Source organism: Lepisosteus oculatus, chromosome 9 (assembly GCF_040954835.1).
Source record: "Lepisosteus oculatus isolate fLepOcu1 chromosome 9, fLepOcu1.hap2, whole genome shotgun sequence".
Lineage (NCBI taxonomy): Eukaryota > Metazoa > Chordata > Actinopteri > Semionotiformes > Lepisosteidae > Lepisosteus > Lepisosteus oculatus.
In genome coordinates this window covers 19,933,939-19,956,655 of record NC_090704.1, presented here as the reverse complement: position 1 = coordinate 19,956,655, position 22,717 = coordinate 19,933,939, and the positions used below count along the sequence as shown (strand labels likewise).

Below are 22,717 nucleotides of genomic sequence, written 5' to 3'. Positions count from 1 at the left end.
GTTTTGCGGGGATCTTGGCACCTGCCTGAAAAAAACAGTAAAATGTTTGAGTGCCTATAGAGTTTCTATTTTTATTTTCTTGAGAAAAGTTGATACCATTTCCTGGACACCCCGTCCCCCAAAATATCTGTAGGTGGGTGTCTGAAATTCTGAGGGGGTGATATTTCGGTTGAAACGGAGCTGTACGGTGCAGCTACCCAAATGAAATCTCGCAGCTATGCCATTGATTAGCGCTTCATGATAGAAGATAACGACTAGCAACCTGGTATTTGCGATGAAGTTCAGTTTCACATTTTACGTCACTCTCGTGGTTTGTATTGCCTGGAGCGAAAAGTACCATAAGCGTTCATTTTTGCAGCTACATGGAGGTTCTGAATCGTTAAGAAAAAATTGTTGTAAAACCAACAGAAAGCACAGACTGCTATAACTAGTTCTAGTTATATAACGATTTTAAGTATAATGATAAAGGAATCTGTCCACCTGAGCAAACAGGATCGTAATGTTGACACGCAATAACGACACTGATATGTGCAGTTCCTGGATGGACAGCCCTCCTGCACATCAAACAGTCCAAATGACTGTTAGTGTCATTTAGTGTTGTCTGACCATTGACAAAGTACAACTATTGTTTTAGGGAGCTAATTAAGTTAGGTAAATCTTTTTGCCCAAAACTGAAGAGGCGACACTCCTCCCTCCCCCTGTGATGCCAGGCCTGTCCCCATCCTATTCCATAATGTCATTATATATAATACCATACAACAGTGACCGATCCTTACTAACTGCATGCGTTAAAATTGCACATCAGCACATAGCAGGGGGCACATAGCCGCGATGTATTATCAATGTTAAATTTCAACCATAATATTGACAACATTAATAAACGCATACGTTGAGAAAATATCTAACCCAGCATATTTTCCGGTTATATACTGTACCACAATGCATTGCTAGTATTTGTTGGTCACCATTTTGGACACGTTTTTCAAATGTAGAAGATTGAAGTATTTATCCGCAAATATCTCAGCAATCCTCTTTTGACAAGTAAGTATGAATAATAATAATAATACTATCTGAATACATACAGATCTTTCTTAATATTATTTTGATTAAAATAGTACGTGATTAAGCAAAAAATGGCACATGAAAATAGTGTGAATGGGGAAGATGACAAAATCGCATTGCCGTTTCTCTAATTATTCTTATTCTATGTTGTACTTTCAAACTTTGGGTACTCTTTAATTAGGACAGACTTTATCGCTCAACTGCTATGATGCAAGCCAAATTTATACATTTATTTCAGCTTTGAGCTTAGTAAACCGTTCATTTTTTAGATTATACTAAAGAAGACATTAATCATTACTTATTTGGGAAGTAATATTATATAATTTTCTCCAAGCTGCGGTGCTGAAGTCCCACCCTACATCAACAGAAAAAGAAATAAAGGAGCACGCAATGTGTTACTTGAAGAATGCATGTGCAAGGCTGGGGGCCAGGAGATCTGGACACTGAAAATAATAGGTTTCTGGTTCTAACTGTTAGGACAATTAGACAGGGTTTGCAAATAGTGGACATAAATCGTCTTAACTTCCATTGTAATATTTTTTTTCTTGGAAATATAGAAGTTGTACATTATAAAATTTATATTTGAATCAAAATGTGGTTTTGAGTTAGTGTGTTAATGTAATTAGTTTGTGTTTGTCATTTCTATACTGTATATTGCCATGTTACCAGAATATGTAGCTGAAGTTTAAGACTAGTTGTGTTTTTTATGATTATTGCCCATATGTTGATTGTTGATTGATTGTATACAATGTATAATTTGAAATACATATTTTTCAGGTGTGAATGTATATTTTCAGAATAAATTTCTAAACCAAATCATTGGCTTGATTTACTATTTTCTACACCTGTAAAACCTATCTTTGATGAATAATAGACCTCTAAAGTTATCCGTATAATAGACCTCTAAAGTTATATGGAACTCAAAACATATATGTATAATAGTCCTCTAAATGTATCCGTATAATAGAACTCCAACCATTTACGTATAATGAACATCTAATCATAGACGTATAACTGACGTATAACAATAGACGTATATTAGAATTTCATTCTATACGAATTGCGGACCACATTTAGACACCTAAGGTATGCGTTTAATAGACGTATATTATACGTCTTTTGACCACTTTTGCTCACAAATATTGGTGTCCTGTTAAACTGATATGGTTCGCCATTTCAGAAAAAGTCCCTGAACTGAGCCACTACTGATGACTGCATTCCTTCCTTTTAGAAGACCATAAACTTCATAAAAACCTTGATTTTTCCACAGCTTTTAGCGTCATCAGAGAGAGAACATAATTTTCACCGAATTCATTATACAGTATCATACAAAAGTATATTTGGGGCAGAGCGGTTGCTCTGTGGCATAGGATCTGCACCTGTGGCTGGAAGGTTGCTGGTTCAAATCCTGCAGCTAGCAGAGGAATCCTACTCTGTGGGGCTCCTGAGCAAATCCCTTAACCCCAACTGCTCCAGGGGTGCTGTACAATGGCTGACCCTGTGCTCTGACCCCAAGCTTCTCTCCCTGTCTGTGTGTCTTTTGGAGAGCAAGCTGACGTATGCAAAAAGATAATTCCTAATGCAAGAAATTGTAAAGGGTTAATAAAGTGATGTTATATAGTTGTTGTTGTTGTTATTATTATTATTATTATTATTATTATTATTATTATTATTATTATTATTATTATTATTATTATTATTATATATTTCAACCAGAAACTTACATACTGTACCATATTGGTACAGGTTTCCAGACACAACTATAAACAGTGCATCTGTTAAGCCAAAGATCTGTTAATTTTATGAAGCTACCTGTAATAAGACCAGTAATTTGTATAGCAAATTGCAAAAGTAACTAATACAAAGAAACTTTAATTTTGATATTGAGAACCTTATTAAGAATTACTGATTGAAAAAGGGTCCCCAAAAAAGGGGGCATAGAAAATGACAATCAGTTCTTTCCCAATTTAGGATCCCAAATTATATTTCACTTTGCTTGGATGGAAAACCATGTTTCCTTCTCTCCTGCACTGTTCGAGAAAGACAGAAGTTCTTAGTGGGACCTCAGTTCACCAGAGGAAGACAGCTGAAGAATCTAATGATGCTATTTACTATGTTTCCACTCTTTATTAATACAGAATTTCATTTAACATGGAAACAAGGAAACAAGATGTAAGTTGTAGAAAGAAAAGACATTCAAATTGATCTCCAGTAAATTGCTAATTGTGCACAATTGATAACAGAATTAGGAATGTACTGGAGATAGATCAATTTGGCGGCCTTTCTCGTATAAGGCTTCTGTGTATTGAGTTTTAATAAAATCATTTACGTTTATCTCCAAGGACTCACCTTATATTGTATGTTCGGGTTTCCATGAAATGAGAGCGAGGTCACAGACTGCGGAAGCAGCAATGCAGCGTTCTCCAGCCTTTCCACTGTAAGGACTCAGTTCTTCTGTTGCTGCTTTATCAATCAATCAAAGTTTATTTATCAAATGCACAACAACACAGCATGTAGCAGTAATTGATGGCAATGAAATGTCTTTTCTGTGAGCTCACCAGGGGGAATTAAAAATAAAAATCACAAATTAAAAGCTACAGAATAAAGCTGCATACTAATAGTGCAATACAAAACGAATTTAAAAATAATATATATAGAACTGATACATATCCCAGGTGTATGCAATATATTATGTCCAAATAGTGCAATATACAGTGTGCAAAATACAATGGAAACTGTTTGTCCATGTAACCTAACCATTCACAAAGACCATTACGGTGGTTGCTGAAGGTGACTGCAGTTTGGCTGTTTAGCAGTCTTATTGCCTGGAGGTACTGTATAAACTGTTCCGTAATCTGTTGGTCTTTGACTGAATGCTTCTATACCGTTAAAAGGACGGTAGGAGAAAAAACAGTTTATCACTTGAATGACTGGGGTCATTCACCAACCTTCTGCAGTGCTTTGCTACTGCAGCAACGTTTAACTACTGGAATGTGCTAGAGATGCAGACGGAAGAGACAGGAGTGATTTACGTGTACTTATCTGTTGGTCTCCGATTCTAAAGGAGTGAGCTTAAAGTAATGGTAATGAAATTTAATAGACAGCCCGTCCTCATAGAGCTTCTGGATACAACGAACGTGTCTCACAGTGCTGCCTCTATCCGAAAAGAAATTTAACAAGAAAAACTTTGCCAGTCCGATTTAAAAATGGAGGTTGCAATTCAAAAACCTGTCAACAGATACTTTTCGTCTGTTTGTAGTTTAAAAAACGACGACTGAAGGGGAAAAAAAACTTTGTTTTGACTTCTGGAAAATATTACAATCCTTAATCGCGATAATCATTCAGAAAGCACTACAACAAGGTGGAAAATATGAGCCCACTACGTACATAAACTAGAACACTTGGTATTTATTAAGGAAACATTGTATGAAATAACGAAACGCAAGACACAAAAAACTACTAACATTAATAGTAACAATAAGAAATATGTATCAATTTCTCACATTCAATGGCGAAATACTTGATTACATATAGTAAAGTATTGTATTTAAAAAGAAACTCTGAGCTGTGTACAATTAGACAAACAACACGACTGAAAATGATGCAAGAAGAATTAGACCTACAGCAAAACAAGTGAGTAAAACAACCAGTAAGAAGAAATGACATATTAATAGCTTGACTACAAAGAGCTTCCCAATTCCGTCATCGAAATACTCGCCTTAATTACATTATCATCTGTTTTCCTTCGGGTTGGAGAAAAGACGACAAATCAGAAGCCCACTTTGTAATTTGCGATTACCTGAAATAAAGTGTCTTCAATTTGACTCCCTCTACTCGCGTGAGAATGTTTGTGAAAACACCGGGCTCTTCCACATTTAATGCCGACAGCTTGGGGGTTCAATAAATACCGGAGGAGCGCACTTGCCTCCACGAGCTTTGTGGGACAAAATGATGTTACGGAAAAAAACGCGCTGGTTTCTGCTGCATGTGCTTCTGCTGGGACTGACGGCAGCAGTTCCATTAGTGGATCGCGGGCTGAGAATATCCCGTTGGAAAGAAATGCAGCTGAGTGATGGCAGCGATTACACGGCTGCATTGAAGAGCAACTTGTTTGTCAGTGACGCACAGCATGGGGAAAGGATAGACGAGGTAAAAGCTCAGGCCAGTCCAGCTGCATTTCCAGATAGTCTACACATCGATGTTCTTCACAAAGCAATGAGTGATGCAACACAGAAAGATGTCCCATCATCCGTTAAAGCGTACACATATGCCCTAGAAAGTCCTCCTTCTCCCGATGAGGCTGTTGGTGACCTGGAGGGGGACCCCAGAGCTATTGAATGGGACCCCACTGCACTGGAAGGGGATATTGGTGACGTGCAGGGTGACCCCACTGCTGCTGAAGGTGACCTGGAGGGAGACCCCACTGCACTGGAAGGGGATATTGGTGACGTGCAGGGTGACCTGGAGGGAGACCCCTCTTCCCTGGAAGGGGATACTGGTGACGTGCAGGGTGACCCCACTGCTGCTGAGGGGGACCTGGAGGGAGACCCCTCTTCCCTGGAAGGGGATACAGGTGACGTGGAGGGTGACCCCACTACTGCTGAAGGTGATGTTGAGGGAGACCCCTCTTCCCTGGAAGGGGATACTGGTGACGTGGAGGGTGACCCCACTGCTGCTGAAGGTGACGTTGAGGGAGACCCCTCTTCCCTGGAAGGGGATACTGGTGATGTGGAGGGGGACCCCACTGCTGCTGAAGGTGACGTTGAGGGAGACCCCTCTTCCCTGGAAGGGGATATAGGTGACGTGGAGGGTGACCTGGAGGGAGACCCCTCTTCCCTGGAAGGGGATACAGGTGACGTGGAAGGTGACGTGGAGGGTGATCCCACTGCTGCTGAAGGTGACGTTGAGGGAGACCCCTCTTCCCTGGAAGGGGATACTGGTGATGTGGAGGGGGACCCCACTGCTGCTGAAGGTGACGTTGAGGGAGACCCCTCTTCCCTGGAAGGGGATATAGGTGACGTGGAGGGTGACCTGGAGGGAGACCCCTCTTCCCTGGAAGGGGATACAGGTGACGTGGAAGGTGACGTGGAGGGTGATCCCACTGCTGCTGAAGGTGACGTTGAGGGAGACCCCTCTTCCCTGGAAGGGGATACTGGTGATGTGGAGGGGGACCCCACTGCTGCTGAAGGTGACGTTGAGGGAGACCCCTCTTCCCTGGAAGGGGATATAGGTGACGTGGAGGGTGACCTGGAGGGAGACCCCTCTTCCCTGGAAGGGGATACAGGTGACGTGGAGGGTGACCCCACTGCTGCTGAAGGTGACGTTGAGGGATACCCCTATTCCCTGGAAGGGGATACTGGTGACGTGGAGGGGGACCCCACTGCTGCTGAAGGTGATGTTGAGGGAGACCCCTCTTCCCTGGAAGGGGATATTGGTGATGTGGAGGGTGACCCCACTGCTACTGAAGGTGACCTGGAGAGAGACCCCTTTTCCCTGGAAGGGGATATAGGTGATGTGGTGGGTGACCCCACTGCTGCTGAAGGTGATGTGGTGGGTGACCCCACTGCTGCTGAGGGGGACCCCACTGCACTGGAAGGGGATATTGATGATGTGGAGGGTGACCCCACTGCTGCTGAGGGGGACCTGGAGGCAGACCCCTCTTCCCTGGAAGGGGATATTGGTGATGTGGAGGGTGACCCCACTGCTCCTGAAGGTGACGTTGAGGGAGACCCCTCTTCCCTGGAAGGGGATACAGGTGACGTGGAGGGTGACCCCACTACTGCTGAAAGTGATACTGGTGACGTGGAGGGGGACCCCACTGCTGCTGAAGGTGATGTTGAGGGAGACCCCTCTTCCCTGGAAGGGGATATTGATGATGTGGAGGGTGACCCCACTGCTGCTGAAGGTGATGTGGTGGGAGACCCCTCTTCCCTGGAAGGGGATATAGGTGATGTGGAGGGTGACCCCACTGCTGCTGAGGGGGACCCCACTGCACTGGAAGGGGATATTGCTGATGTGGAGGGTGACCCCACTGCTGCTGAAGGTGATGCTGAGGGTGACCCCAGTGCTGCTGAGGGGGACCCTACTGCACTGGAAGGGGATATAGGTGATGTGGAGGGTGACCCCACTGCTCCTGAAGGTGACCTGGAGGCAGACCCCTCTTCCCTGGAAGGGGATATAGGTGGTGTGGAGGGTGAGAATATTGTGGACTTCCACTTTTGTTCCATTTTGTGTGGCACTGTTACTCGTTTTCTCTTGCCATGACCTAACTTTTTTTCTTGCAGGGTTCTGGTGAGCTGTTACTGCTTTAGTGTTTGGAGTGACTGGAGGACTATGTGAATCCCTGGTCTTGGATTGCTTTGAGATGCCAATAAACCTGTATAATTCAGATGCCTGGGAATGTGTTCAGCTTTGTGTGCTCACCTACCTCATGGTTGCCATTTAGAAATAGCTCTGTACTTGCTTGTGGACTCTCCCTTGCCACAGGCCCTACAATTCTTACCTTCCAGTGCTTTGATCTGTGCCACCATATGTGCCTCAAAGCAGGAGCAGACACCAGGTTAATGGAAACTTGCAGATCTGGAGTGCAAGTGCTTGCCCTCCTGCAGGCATCTGAAAGGGGTGGGAACCACTGCTCCCGGTGACCCACATACCTGTTGGTTTTCATTCCATCGCAGCTTAACCAGATCAAGTAAAGCTTCAATTGAATATCTGCATTTGATTCCAGTCACAAGTTTAGGGTTTTATTTCACTTGCAAAATGGGATGGTTAAACCTTCTACATGTTTAAGAGCTGGGAACAAACTGTTCCAATTCCCCTTCTTAGGTCAATGAAGGACTTGTGTAACTGAGGGCTTGGTGGGAACAAATGGAGAGGTGGGGGGGGGGGGCAGGCCCGGGCCCGGGCCCGGGCCCAGGATTGGGAACCACATTCCTAAGGCTTAGGACTGCTCCCTGCTTCATAGGTTCCCTGCTGGTACTATCATTACACAGGTCTGTGCTTGAGCCACAAACCAGGATTCCACCCAGTGACTGCTTTAGTTTCCAGTAACCATATCCCTGTCTCTAGAAAAACAGTGTGTAACTAAGGTATAGTGGATGTGAGAAACTGAACCCCTAGTTTAATTAGGTTAATTAACCAAATAATGAAGTGGCTGACTAGCTGGTGGGGGCTGAGTCTGGAAGGACCTACTCTGGATGAAGAGCCATGATTGAAGAACATGACTGAGGTCACCTGAAAGAGTTACTGCAGCTCCTTGCTCTGGAAAGGATTGCAAAATTATTATTACACTATTCTGCATGAGAGCAGCCTGTTTTGATTTTGACTGGGCAGCTCACGGTGCCGCTAATCACATTTGTCAAACATTTTGGACAAAATGGCTTTTCCTAATAAATTAACGGTAGATGTTTGCTTGCTTCATCGCTCCTGCTGAAATGAATATGTATTGGTTCATCACAAAAACCTTGATTTTATTTTGTGTGTTGTGAGAGTGGGACTTGTCGCACATCAAATGTCCAAAGACATTTTAGTTAAAGCATGAGAAACTCTTCAAGGAAGAGGCAGACAAGACCGAGTCAATCAAATGGGCGACAGTGGTTTGTTTTTGGATGTTGAGTAACATCCAGAATCAAATTGTACTCCAGGAGATGGACAGTGCCCACGAGAACATTGCACTTCACAGTGATGGTGATTGGCTCGGCAACCAAAGTCTTGAAACAGGCCAACGTCCACAACCAGGTAAGCAATCAAAGAAGGACGCCACGCACTGCCCAGTGGGCATTGATTCGTCGAATATACGTATATTCACGGCGAAAATATACGGCACGAGAGTATACGGCAGTAATTAATTTATTTATTTATTACTATATTTATTATACATGTGTAAATAAATTAATTACTGCGAAAATAATTTACTTCGTACACTGTGCAGAGTGCCGTATACTCCTAGTTGCGGAACACACGATACATACAGTAAAAAGCCTCAGGCACTGTGTTAGATGTGTTTTCGACGTTATATATGCGTTTATTAATGTCGTCGATTTTACGGTTGCAATTCAACGTTGATTATATGTCGCGGCGACGTATATATACGTATAGCCGTATTTTCACCGTGAATATACGTATATTCGACGAATCAATGCCCACAGCTTGCCATTCAAGGGTTTTGCGGAGGGGATCTTGCCACCTGCCTGAAAAAACAGTAAAATGTTTGAGTGCCTATAGAGTTTCTATTTTTATTTTCTTGAGAAGTTGATACCATTTCCTGGACACCCCGTCCCCCAAAAAATCTGTAGGTGGGTGTCTGAAATTCTGAGGGGGGTGATATTTCGGTTGAAACGGAGCTGTACGGTGCAGCTACCCAAATGAAATCTCGCAGCTATGCCATTGATTAGCGCTTCATGATAGAAGATAACGACTAGCAACCTGGTATTTGCGATGAAGTTCAGTTTCGTCACTCTCGTGGTTTGTATTGCCTGGAGCGAAAAGTACCATAAGCGTTCATTTTTGCAGCTACATGGAGGTTCTGAATCGTTAAGAAAAAATTGTTGTAAAACCAACAGAAAGCACAGACTGCTATAACTAGTCCTAGTTATATAACGATTTTAAGTATAATGATAAAGGAATCTGTCCACCTGAGCAAACAGGATCGTTATGTTGACACTCAATAACGACACTGATATGTGCAGTTCCTGGATGGACAGCCCTCCTGCACATCAAACAGTCTGAATGACTGTTAGTGTCATTTAGTGTTGTCTGACCATTGACAAAGTACAACTATTGTTTTAGGGAGCTAATTAAGTTAGGAAAATCTTTTTGCCCAAAACTGAAGAGGCGACACTCCTCCCTCCCCCTGTGATGCCAGGCCTGTCCCCATCCTATTCCATGTCATTATATATAATACATACAACAGTGACCGATCCTTACTAACTGCATGCGTTAAAATTGCACATCAGCACATAGCAGGGGGCACATAGCCGCGATGTATTATCAATGTTAAATTTCAACCATAATATCGACAACATTAATAAACGCATACGTTGAGAAAATATCTAACCCAGCATATTTTCCGGTTATATACTGTACCACAATGCATTGCTAGTATTCGTTGGTCACCATTTTGGACACGTTTTTCAAATGTAGAAGATTGAAGTATTTATCCGCAAATATCTCAGCAATCCTCTTTTGACGAGTAAGTATGAATAATAATAATACTATCTGAATACATACAGATCTTTCTTAATATTATTTTGATTAAAATAGTACGTGAATAAGCAAAAAATGGCACATGAAAATAGTGTGAATGGGGAAGATGACACAAAATCGCATTGCCGTTTCTCTAATTATTCTTATTCTATGTTGTACTTTCAAACTTTGGGTACTCTTTAATTAGGACAGACTTTATTGCTCAACTGCTATGATGCAAGCCAAATTTATACATTTATTTCAGCTTTGAGCTTAGTAAACCGTTCATTTTTTAGATTATACTAAAGAAGACATTAATCATTATTTATTTGGGAAGTAATATTATATAATTTTCTCCTAGCTGCGGTGCTGAAGTCCCACCCTACATCAACAGAAAAAGAAATAAAGGAGCACGCAATGTATTACTTGTAGAATGCATATGCAATAATAGGTTTCTAGTTCTAACTGTTAGGACAATAAGACAGGGTTTGCAAATAGTGGACATAAATTGTCTTAACTTCCATTGTAATATTTTTTTTCTTGGAAATATAGAAGTTGTACATTTTAAAATGTATATTTGAATCAAAATGTGGTTTTGAGTTAGTGTGTTAATGTAATTAGTTTGTGTTTGTCATTACTGTACTGTATATTGCCATGTTACCAGAATTTGTAGCTGAAGTTTAAGACTAGTTGTGTTTTTTATGATTATTGCCCATTATTGATTGTCGATTGATTGTATACAATGTATAATTTGAAATACATATTTTTCAGGTGTGAATGCGTATTTTCAGAATAAATTTCTTAACCAAATCATTGGCTTGATTTACTAGTTTCTACACCTGTAAAACCTATCTTTGATGTATAATAGACCTTGTTGTGGGAAATCCTTCATCCAAGAAGCAGGACACAGTCTTTGTGGATTCAGTTGTTTTATTGAGCTCAATAATGACATCAACGCGTGTTGGGTCTGCCCCGCAGGACAGACGAAACTGCAAGGGTTTCCCAGCTCTTATATACAGTATGATCTCAGGAAGATGTTTTGTTTCACTGCTTCATGTGTATTCGTCTTGCCCTTTGATATGTAGCATGAGTTGACCAGTTGGTCCTGTCTCAAGTCCTGTCCTTTGTTATGTAGCTGTCCTTTGATATGTGTAGATCTGCTAAGTCCTGTCCCAAGTCCTGTCCTTTGATGTGTACCTGTCTTTGTTGGAGCTGCTTAAGATATGTTAAGGCAGCCGATACATTACACAATGTGCTTGAATTAAATTGTTGTGTTGAATACAGATAAATTATATATATATATTTTCCATCAATAATATATATGTAAGTATGTTTTATGTTCTACTTCAGTCCCTCCTGTTAACCACCTGGCGATAGCCCCGGTAGGTTACCTATTACCCTCCACGTACACATCAGCAGAGTCCGTCGACTCATTTGACCTGACGTTTTGGGTATTTGCACTCCTCTTACAGCCTTAGCCATTCCCTATTGGAAGGACCTGAGCTTGGGAGTTTTAGATTTGATTTCCTGAACTCTGTTGAAGAACTGGTGGTGTGGGTGAGGGGTCAGTGGTAAAACCCTAGTTCCTCGTATCTGACTAGAAGGCCAATTACTATTTCATGAATAGTGATAAATGATGCTAGTCACAGGAAATAGCACTGAGGCTCCTGATGTGGCAACTGCCCAATGTCTCACCAATTGCGTCAAGAGCTATATACACACCAATCATCACAGAGTCTGCCAACCTCATCACTATTCCGTGCTCCAGACTGACCTTTAATTTCCTCTTCTTTAATGATTGTCCTGCCTGTTAATTACTGGATACTGCAGGCTAAACCACCTCTCCTAGTTCTCCATCTTCAGTCTGCTCTGCACTCCACCAGGGTTTAAATGACAATAAAGCTCTAGTGTGAAGGATTCTGATACTTGTGGGCAGAACGTGGATTCCAGTGGCACCAAGCAGCACAGGCTTTGCAGGCACACCATCCCTCGATACCATGAAAAACAGCACTGGGTTGGCGACTTCTGCACAGCCCTTAAAGAGGTAGTGATTGGCTCAAAAGAGGTTATATCAGAACTGGTATTATTTAACATATAAGCAGTGCCACAAGAGAATGTAATCTAATGGACTGACTCAGTGCATTACTTACTGAGTGGTCATCTGTGCTATTACACAGACTATATTTTATAACCTCTATGGTCCTTGTGATAAACTTTCCTAGATAAGCTTACTTACTAAAATATTACGCAGAGCTATCTGAGGAAGGGTATACCAGTAAAGGATTCATAATGGCTTCCACATTTCCACACCATTGCACAAATCACCACCAATTCACTACTAAATTAACTTCTTTAAATTATCATGTTTAATTTAGTCCAATTGGTTTCACACTCTCCAAAAGCTTGACTTGTCATTGCTCAAATGCAATGTAAATAATCCATTTACTTCGGAATTAATGTAAAACTCAATTTCAGACACTAGACTAGACTTCAACATATAACACTTTCCTTGGTATCTTATAACAAAAAATATCATCAGGCGCCTCTGCAATAACAGGATATTGCACAGGCCTCCGATGTGCACAAAATAAAATACAACACTTATACCTATATTTACGTTTACCATCTGTCAGGTTATTCCCCCCCTCATAGTTCAGTCCAGTTTCCCAGATAAATGGGGCATCTCTGTCCGTCCTGAAGATTGGGATCCACAGTTCAGAAAAGAACAATAAATCCTTTATGTTAACTTGAGGTCGTTGGGGTGATAACTTGGTGGTCCACTAGGTCTAAGTCCATCTCGGAACCCAAAAGGCCAGGTTATTTTGTCAATGCGGTCCCTCCTGTTGGGAGTTGAACACACCCAGGCCTCAAGCAGATTAATTAGAGTTGCGTTTTACGACTGATAAGGTAACTGAAGCAAGGCCTTCAGTCTTCGAGCGCTCAGATATTATAACACCTGTAATGAGATTTTTTAGAAAGCAGCTACTGGCCCTCCTGCTGAAGAAATAGAATGTTAATAACAGTTTTTTTATCAATTTTCCTCTCTACTTTCAACTTTTTTCTCACAAGATGTCCAACAAACACGGGTCGTTATTCATTAAGACTTCACGTTGATCTGGATAGAAATCCTTCCAAATGGACTAGACGCATGCTTTTCCCTTGTGTCCTATCTGAAGAAATTGGGATTGGTCGCCATTTACCTTTCAGCTCTGATCAGCCAGGGCCTACTGCTTTGTGCTCCTTCCGTGAGTCACAGGGCTCGTGGCATCAAATTCCATCACTTAACAGGCCTGATTTTTATGACTATGTCAACTCCTCAGAGTTCCTGCATCTTTCTGCCGAGAATCTCTCCAGATTCTGTTGGATGTCTTGAATATTTAAATTTCCTATTTGGGAAGACCCTGTCACTTCAGATACCAAAGGGCCATTACCTTAGCTTATCCCTTCATGACCTTAATTATATAGACATTTGTCTGTTACTCCCAAACTTGTATATTCCAATAAGATTCAATACATACTATGGCTATTTCATCCAGAAGGAATCTATATGATGTCAAAAATTCCTTAATCTCATTCTTGTTACAAAGTGGTGCCTTTAACTACCTTTTTTTAATGATGACAAAGAGTGAGACCTAAAGGTGTTATATCAGAGCAGCTTTGTTCTCCCTCTGGATTGCCTTAGGGCTCTGTGTTGTCCCACACCCTATAAATTCTGCATTCAATCAACTGTAGAATCCCTTTTGAGAACACATTGTTAAATTTGCTGTGACTCTGTCATTGTCAGTCTTCTCCTAGACATAGACGACTACAGCTTTCAGACATCTAAGTCAAACATATAGTGAGGAAGACCACATAGTCATAACTGCCAAGACCATCTTTTACACAGTGCTGCAAACACCCTCACTCATGCCTCCATCACACCTCAACTAGATTACTGTAATAAGTTTACAGTGGGTCTCTCTATTCATCTTCTAAATAAACTATATGGTTAAAACTCCACCGTGTGACTCCTAACACATTTAAGGCACTGTGACCACATCGCCCCAACTGTGGCATCTCTGCACTGGCTCTCCATTATTCAGCACATTGACTTACATTTTTTAACTTTTACCCTCGGCAGTCTTACATTCTGAACCCTGCAATGCTTTACATTTTAATTACTAACTGTGAAATAAGCAGGGCCTAACTCTCTGCTAAGGCGCATCTTTTAATAGTTTCTTTAGTATTTTCTTTTTCAAGATGTGAATTTAACCACCTTGTTCCACCACTCTGAGGCTCACTCCCTGTCTATCTGAGAACTATAAACACTTTTTGAGGTCTTACTTCTAAAGTGAAAACCAAAGGGTCTTACTTTTATTTTCATCTGTTCCCCCTTTTTTTTTTACTACCTGGAGTGCATCCCTGTCCAACACCCTGAATGAGACACCAGTCCATCCCAAGGCACACACAGATACGGGGCTCTGTACACACTCACACCTAGGTCAAACTTTTCCCTTTTTTTTTAGATACCATTTGACCCACCCACATGTCTTTGGACTGTGGGAGGAATCCAGAGCGTAGGAACAGAACCCACATAAATACGGGGAGAAGATATAGACTCAATGCACACAGCACCCCATTAATTGAACCCAAGGCTAAGCTGTATGAGGCACAAATGCTAACTATTGTGAGATTGTGCTCTCCTCATATATTTATGCTATGTTTCAACTAAATTTGTATAGCTAATTTTTATACAAATACTATCTGACTCATTTATATATCTGAGTCATTTAGGTCTACCTGTACTCTGTTGGTATTTGTATTTATACATTTTAGACGATCTTATATTTTTCTGTTCACCTGAGTTGCTTCTTGATTTATTTTAATCAAGTCTCTAATGTCTAGCCAGTCCGGCTGGCGTAACACATTCACATAGTCTTATTTGAAACACGCAGTCACACACTGAGCTTTTTCACCTACACACGCGCGCACACACACACATACAGTACACAGGCCGGCACACAGATAAATAAAAACAAACGTACACATCTATAGTGCTTTTGCATTAAATTTGGAAATTGTTGGATCATGTCGTATTTCACGAACATTTTAGTTACCATTTTTTTAATTATTGTTTTAGCGTAAAAGCGGTATACATTTTACTTTTATATGTATCTGTTTTAACAGCTGTGTAAGATTTAAAACACAGCATCACGTATTCCATTTTCTTGTTTTTCAACAAGCAATGTTTGTTACTTCCAATCAGGTTGATCCATTTTTTATCGTACTTTTGAGCACACATAAGTATGTTTTATGGGAACAAGTAATAGGTTTATTCCATGCTGAAAAAAAGAAGAAAGAGAACACAACGTTTCGGCTGTGGGACCTGAAGAAGGCTCCAGGGCCGAAACGTCGTGTTCTCTTTCTTCTTTTTTTTCAGCATGGAATAAACCTATTACTTGTTCCATTGCAGCCTACGCATGCTGACGCAGCTACCCACCTTAAGTGTGTTTTCTGTTCTACTTCAACCTCTAACCATATACGTATAATAGACCTCTAAAGTTATCCGTATAATAGACCTCTAACCATATAAGTATAATAGTCCTCTAAAGTTATCTGGAACTCCAAACATATATGTATAATAGTCCTCTAAATTTATCCGTATAATAGAACTCCAACCATTTACGTATAATGAACATCTAATCATAGACGTATAACTGACGTATAACAATAGACGTATATTAGAATTTCATTTTAGACGAATTGCGGACCACATTTAGACATCTAAGGTATGCGTTTAATAGACGTATATTATACGTCTTTTGCCCACTGGGTGGTGTCGCCCCACAACTATCGTCTGGAGGGACTGCACCCCTCCTCCCTCCGAGCATGTCAATGACAAAGACCCAGGCATTCAAGGCATTCCAGACAGCGCCCCATCCATTCTAAGAGCTCTATTGACATGACTTGGATATGAAGGCCATTGTACAGGAAAGCTCCCCTCAAAGAGCTCTAAGGAACAGAACACTAGACAAGAGTCTGAAGGCAGGAACCAGAGACCATCATGCTTGAGCTACTGTATCTTCCAGTCAGAACTGTTAGTGGGGCCAGCAGGGGGTGCTCACCTGTGTGGGCCCTAATGCCCCAGTATAGGGACGGGGACACTATACTGTGCAAAGGCGGTGTCCTTCGGATGAGACGTAAAACAGAGGTTCTGACTCTCTTTGGTCATTCAAAATCCCGATGAGCGCACTGGCGCACTATGGCTGCCGTCACATCATCTGGGTGGAGCCACACATTGGTGGTGGGGGCCTGTAAAGAGAGGAAAACTGACCGTGGTGTCAGCAGGTACGTGTTTGTGTCTGTGTGTGCCCTGCGATGTCCCATCCAGGATGAATGCTGCCTTGTGCCCAATGCTTCCCAGGATAGGCTCTGAGGCACTGTAACCCTGAATTGGATAAAAGATTAATTAAAATGATGTAATGATTAATATTATGATAATAATAATTGGCTTTTCTAATTGGGGTGGGTATGATACAAAACTCAAACTAAAAATATAAATTTGAGTGGCACTACTAAGATTTTAGAAAGAGTCTAAAAGGGTTTTGCATCAGAAGGGAAGCCGGACAAGGCATGAAATCCAGTTCGCTTGTAAGGTGCATGTTCTCCTGAACCCAGAGGATCCAAATGAAAATCTAAAATAAAGTTGCAAGCTTGGCCAAGATCAGCAAGCATGTTGGCATGAAAAAACTGAGGGTTAATATTGCAGAGAATGTGCCACAGAACTTTGGTTAAAAGATAATGAAGGGAGGTCCAAAAAGAAATATTGGTGTCCTGTTAAACTGATATGGTTCGCCATTTCAGAAAAAGTCCCTGAACTGAGCCACTACTGATGACTGCATTCCTTCCTTTTAGAAGACCATAAACTTCATAAAAACCTTGATTTTTCCACAGTTTTTAGCGTCATCAGAGAGAGAACATAATTTTCACCGAATTCATTATACAGTATCATACAAAAGTATATTCGGGGCAGAGCGGTGGCTCTGTGGCATAGGATCTGCACCTGTGGCGGGAAGGTTGCTGGTTCAAATCCTGCAGCTAGCAGAGGAATCCTACTCTGTGGGGCTCCTGAGCAAATCCCTTAACCCCAACTGCTCCAGGGGTGCTGTACAATGGCTGACCCTGTGCTCTGACCCCAAGCTTCTCTCCCTATCTGTGTGTCTCATGGAGAGCAAGCTGAGGTATGGAAAAAGATAATTCCTAATGCAAGAAATTGTAAAGGGTTAATAAAGTGATGTTATAATGTTGTTGTTATTATTATTATTATTATTATTATTATATTTCAACCAGAAACTTACATACTGTACCATAATGGTACAGGTTTCCAGGCACAACTATAAACAGTGCATCTGTTAAGCCAAAGATCTGTTAATTTTATGAAGCTACCTGTAATAAGACCAGTAATTTGTATAGCAAATTGCAAAAGTAACTAATACAAAGAAACTTTAATTTTGATATGGAGAACCTTATTAAGAATTACTGATTGAAAAAGGGTCCCCAAAAAAGGGGGCATAGAAAATGACAATCAGTTTTTTCCCAATTTTGGATCCCAAATTATATTTCACTTTGCTTGGATGGAAAACCATATGTTTCCTTCTTTCTTGCACTGTTCGAGAAAGACAGAAGTTCTTAGTGGGACCTCAGTTCACCAGAGGAAGACAGCTGAAGAATCTAATGATGCTATTTACTATGTTTCCATCTTTATTAATCCAGAATTTCATTTAACATGGAAACAAGGAAACAAGATGTAAGTTGTAGAAAGAAAAGACATTCAAATTGATCTCCAGTAAATTGCTAATTGTGCACAATTGATAACAGAATTAGGAATTTACTGGAGATAGATCAATTTGGCGGCCTTTCTCGTATAAGGCTTCTGTGTATTGAGTTTTAATAAAATCATTTACGTTTATCTCCAAGGACTCACCTTATATTGTATGTTCGGGTTTCCATGAAATGAGAGCGAGGTCACAGACTGCGGAAGCAGCAATGCAGCGTTCTCCAGCCTTTCCACTGTAAGGACTCAGTTCTTCTGTTGCTGCTTTATCAATCAATCAAAGTTTATTTATCAAATGCACAACAACACAGCATGTAGCAGTAATTGATGGCAATGAAATGTCTTTTCTGTGAGCTCACCAGGGGGAATTAAAAATAAAAATCACAAAATTAAAAGTTACAGAATAAAGCTGCATACTAATAGTGCAATACAAAACGAATTTAAAAATAATATATATATAGAACTGATACATATCCCAGGTGTATGCAATATATTATGTCCAAATAGTGCAATATACAGTGTGCAAAATACAATGGAAACTGTTTGTCCATGTAACCTAACCATTCACAAAGACCATTACGGTGGTTGCTGAAGGTGACTGCAGTTTGGCTGTTTAGCAGTCTTATTGCCTGGAGGTACTGTATAAACTGTTCCATAATCTGTTGGTCCTTGACTGAATGCTTCTATACCGTTAAAAGGACGGTAGGAGAAAAAACAGTTTATCACTTGAATGACTGGGGTCATTCACCAACCTTCTGCAGTGCTTTGCTACTGCAGCAACGTTTAACTACTGGAATGTGCTAGAGATACAGACGGAAGAGACAGGAGTGATTTACGTGTACTTATCTGTTGGTCTCCGATTCTAAAGGAGTGAGCTTAAAGTAATGGTAATGAAATTTAATAGACAGCCCGTCCTCATAGAGCTTCTGGATACAACGAACGTGTCTCACAGTGCTGCCTCTATCCGAAAAGAAATTTAACAAGAAAAACTTTGCCAGTCCGATTTAAAAATGGAGGTTGCAATTCAAAAACCTGTCAACAGATACTTTTCGTCTGTTTGTAGTTTAGAAAACGACGACTGAAGGGGAAAAAAAAAACTTTGTTTTGACTTCTGGAAAATATTACAATCCTTAATCGCGATAATCATTCAGAAAGCACTACAACAAGGTGGAAAATATGAGCCCACTACGTACATAAACTAAAACACTCGGTATTTATTAAGGAAACATTGTATGAAATAACGAAACGCAAGACACAAAAAAACTACTAACATTAATAGTAACAATAAGAAATATGTATCAATTTCTCACATTCAATGGCGAAATACTTGATTACATATAGTAAAGTATTGTATTTAAAAAGAAACTCTGAGCTGTGTACAATTAGACAAACAACACGACTGAAAATGATGCAAGAAGAATTAGACCTACAGCAAAACAAGTGAGTAAAACAAACAGTAAGAAGAAATGACATATTAATAGCTTGACTACAAAGAGCTTCCCAATTCCGTCATCGAAATACTCGCCTTAATTACATTATCATCTGTTTTCCTTCGGGTTGGAGAAAAGACGACAAATCAGAAGCCCACTTTGTAATTTGCGATTACCTGAAATAAAGTGTCTTCAATTTGACTCCCTCTACTCGCGTGAGAATGTTTGTGAAAACACCGGGCTCTTCCACATTTAATGCCGACAGCTTGGGGGTTCAATAAATACCGGAGGAGCGCACTTGCCTCCACGAGCTTTGTGGGACAAAATGATGTTACGGAAAAAAACGCGCTGGTTTCTGCTGCATGTGCTTCTGCTGGGACTGACGGCAGCAGTTCCATTAGTGGATCGCGGGCTGAGAATATCCCGTTGGAAAGAAATGCAGCTGAGTGATGGCAGCGATTACACGGCTGCATTGAAGAGCAACTTGTTTGTCAGTGACGCACAGCATGGGGAAAGGATAGACGAGGTAAAAGCTCAGGCCAGTCCAGCTGCATTTCCAGATAGTCTACACATCGATGTTCTTCACAAAGCAATGAGTGATGCAACACAGAAAGATGTCCCATCATCCGTTAAAGCGTACACATATGCCCTAGAAAGTCCTCCTTCTCCCGATGAGGCTGTTGGTGACCTGGAGGGGGACCCCAGAGCTATTGAATGGGACCCCACTGCACTGGAAGGGGATATTGGTGACGTGCAGGGTGACCCCACTGCTGCTGAAGGTGACGTTGAGGGAGACCCCTCTTCCCTGGAAGGGGATACAGGTGACGTGGAGGGTGACCCCACTACTGCTGAAGGTGACGTTGAGGGAGACCCCTCTTCCCTGGAAGGGGATACTGGTGACGTGGAGGGTGACCCCACTGCTGCTGAAGGTGACGTTGAGGGAGACCCCTCTTCCCTGGAAGGGGATACTGGTGACGTGGAGGGGGACCCCACTGCTGCTGAAGGTGACGTTGAGGGAGACCCCTCTTCCCTGGAAGGGGATATTGATGATGTGGAGGGTGACCCCACTGCTGCTGAGGGGGACCTGGAGGGAGACCCCTCTTCCCTGGAAGGGGATACAGGTGACGTGGAGGGTGACCCCACTGCTGCTGAAGGTGACCCCACTGCTGCTGAAGGTGATGTTGAGGGAGACCCCTCTTCCCTGGAAGGGGATACTGGTGACGTGGAGGGGGACCCCACTGCTGCTGAAGGTGATGTTGAGGGAGACCCCTCTTCCCTGGAAGGGGATACTGGTGACGTGGAGGGGGACCCCACTGCTGCTGAAGGTGACCCCACTGCTGCTGAAGGTGATGTTGAGGGAGACCCCTCTTCCCTGGAAGGGGATACTGGTGACGTGGAGGGGGACCCCACTGCTGCTGAAGGTGATGTTGAGGGAGACCCCTCTTCCCTGGAAGGGGATACTGGTGACGTGGAGGGGGACCCCACTGCTGCTGAGGGGGACCTGGAGGGAGACCCCTCTTCCCTGGAAGGGGATACAGGTGACGTGGAGGGGGACCCCACTACTGCTGAAGGTGATGTTGAGGGAGACCCCTCTTCCCTGGAAGGGGATACTGGTGACGTGGAGGGGGACCCCACTGCTGCTGAAGGTGATGTTGAGGGAGACCCCTCTTCCCTGGAAGGGGATATTGATGATGTGGAGGGTGACCCCACTGCTGCTGAAGGTGACCTGGAGAGAGACCCCTTTTCCCTGGAAGGGGATTTAGGTGACGTGGAGGGTGACCCCACTGCTGCTGAAGGTGACGTTGAGGGAGACCCCTCTTCCCTGGAAGGGGATATAGGTGACGTGGAGGGTGACCCCACTGCTGCTGAAGGTGACCCCACTGCTGCTGAAGGTGATGTTGAGGGAGACCCCTCTTCCCTGGAAGGGGATGTTGATGATGTGGAGGGTGACCCCACTGCTGCTGAAGGTGACCTGGAGAGAGACCCCTCTTCCCTGGAAGGGGATATTGGTGACGTGGGGGGTGACCCCACTGCTCTTGAAGGTGACCTGGAGGGAGACCCCTCTTCCCTAGAAGGGGATATAGGTGATGCTGAGGGTGACCCCAGTGCTTCTGAGGGGGACCTTACTGCACTGGAAGGGGATACTGGTGACGTGGAGGGGGACCCCACTGCTGCTGAAGGTGATGTTGAGGGAGACCCCTCTTCCCTGGAAGGGGATATTGATGATGTGGAGGGTGACCCCACTGCTGCTGAAGGTGACCTGGAGAGAGACCCCTTTTCCCTGGAAGGGGATATAGGTGATGTGGAGGGGGACCCCACTGCTGCTGAAGGTGACCCCACTGCTGCTGAAGGTGACGTTGAGGGAGACCCCTCTTCCCTGGAAGGGGATATTGATGATGTGGAGGGTGACCCCACTGCTGCTGAAGGTGACCTGGAGAGAGACCCCTTTTCCCTGGAAGGGGATATAGGTGCTGCTGAAGGTGACCCCACTGCTGCTGAAGGTGACCCCACTGCTGCTGAAGGTGACGTTGAGGGAGACCCCTCTTCCCTGGAAGGGGATATTGATGATGTGGAGGGTGACCCCACTGCTCTTGAAGGTGACCTGGAGGGAGACCCCTCTTCCCTAGAAGGGGATATAGGTGATGCTGAGGGTGACCTCAGTGCTGCTGAAGGTGATGTTGAGGGAGACCCCTCTTCCCTGGAAGGGGATATTGATGATGTGGAGGGTGACCCCACTGCTCTTGAAGGTGACCTGGAGGGAGACCCCTCTTCCCTAGAAGGGGATATAGGTGATGCTGAGGGTGACCCCAGTGCTGCTGAGGGGGACCCTACTGCACTGGAAGGGGATATTGGTGATGTGGAGGGTGACCCCACTGCTGCTGAAGGTGATGCTGAGGGTGACCCCAGTGCTGCTGAGGGGGACCCCACTGCACTGGAAGGGGATATTGGTGACGTGGAGGGTGACCCCACTGCTCCTGAAGGTGACGTGGAGGCAGACCCCTCTTCCCTGGAAGGGGATATAGGTGACGTGGAGGGTGACCCCACTGCTGCTGAAGGGGACGTGGAGGGTGAGAATATTGTGGACTTCCACTTTTGTTCCATTTTGTGTGTCACTGTTACTCGTTTTCTCTTGCCATGACCTAACTTTTTTTCTTGCAGGGTTCTGGTGAGCTGTTACTGCTTTAGTGTTTGGAGTGACTGGAGGACTATGTGAATCCCTGGTCTTGGA

At 43.0% G+C, this 22,717-nt stretch overlaps 1 protein-coding gene across 1 annotated transcript; it reads left to right on the top strand.

Moving 5' to 3' along the window:
* Positions 1 to 4,946: 4,946 nt before the first annotated feature.
* LOC138241271 (aggrecan core protein-like) lies at positions 4,947 to 22,658 on the top strand. The gene is made up of 4 exons (XM_069194505.1): positions 4,947 to 7,243; positions 20,610 to 21,026; positions 21,327 to 22,556; positions 22,648 to 22,658. Exons 1-4 carry the CDS (start codon positions 5,011 to 5,013, stop codon positions 22,656 to 22,658), a joined length of 3,891 nt encoding a protein of 1,296 aa, XP_069050606.1. The 5' UTR covers positions 4,947 to 5,010.
* The last annotated feature ends 59 nt before the right edge of the window (positions 22,659 to 22,717 follow it).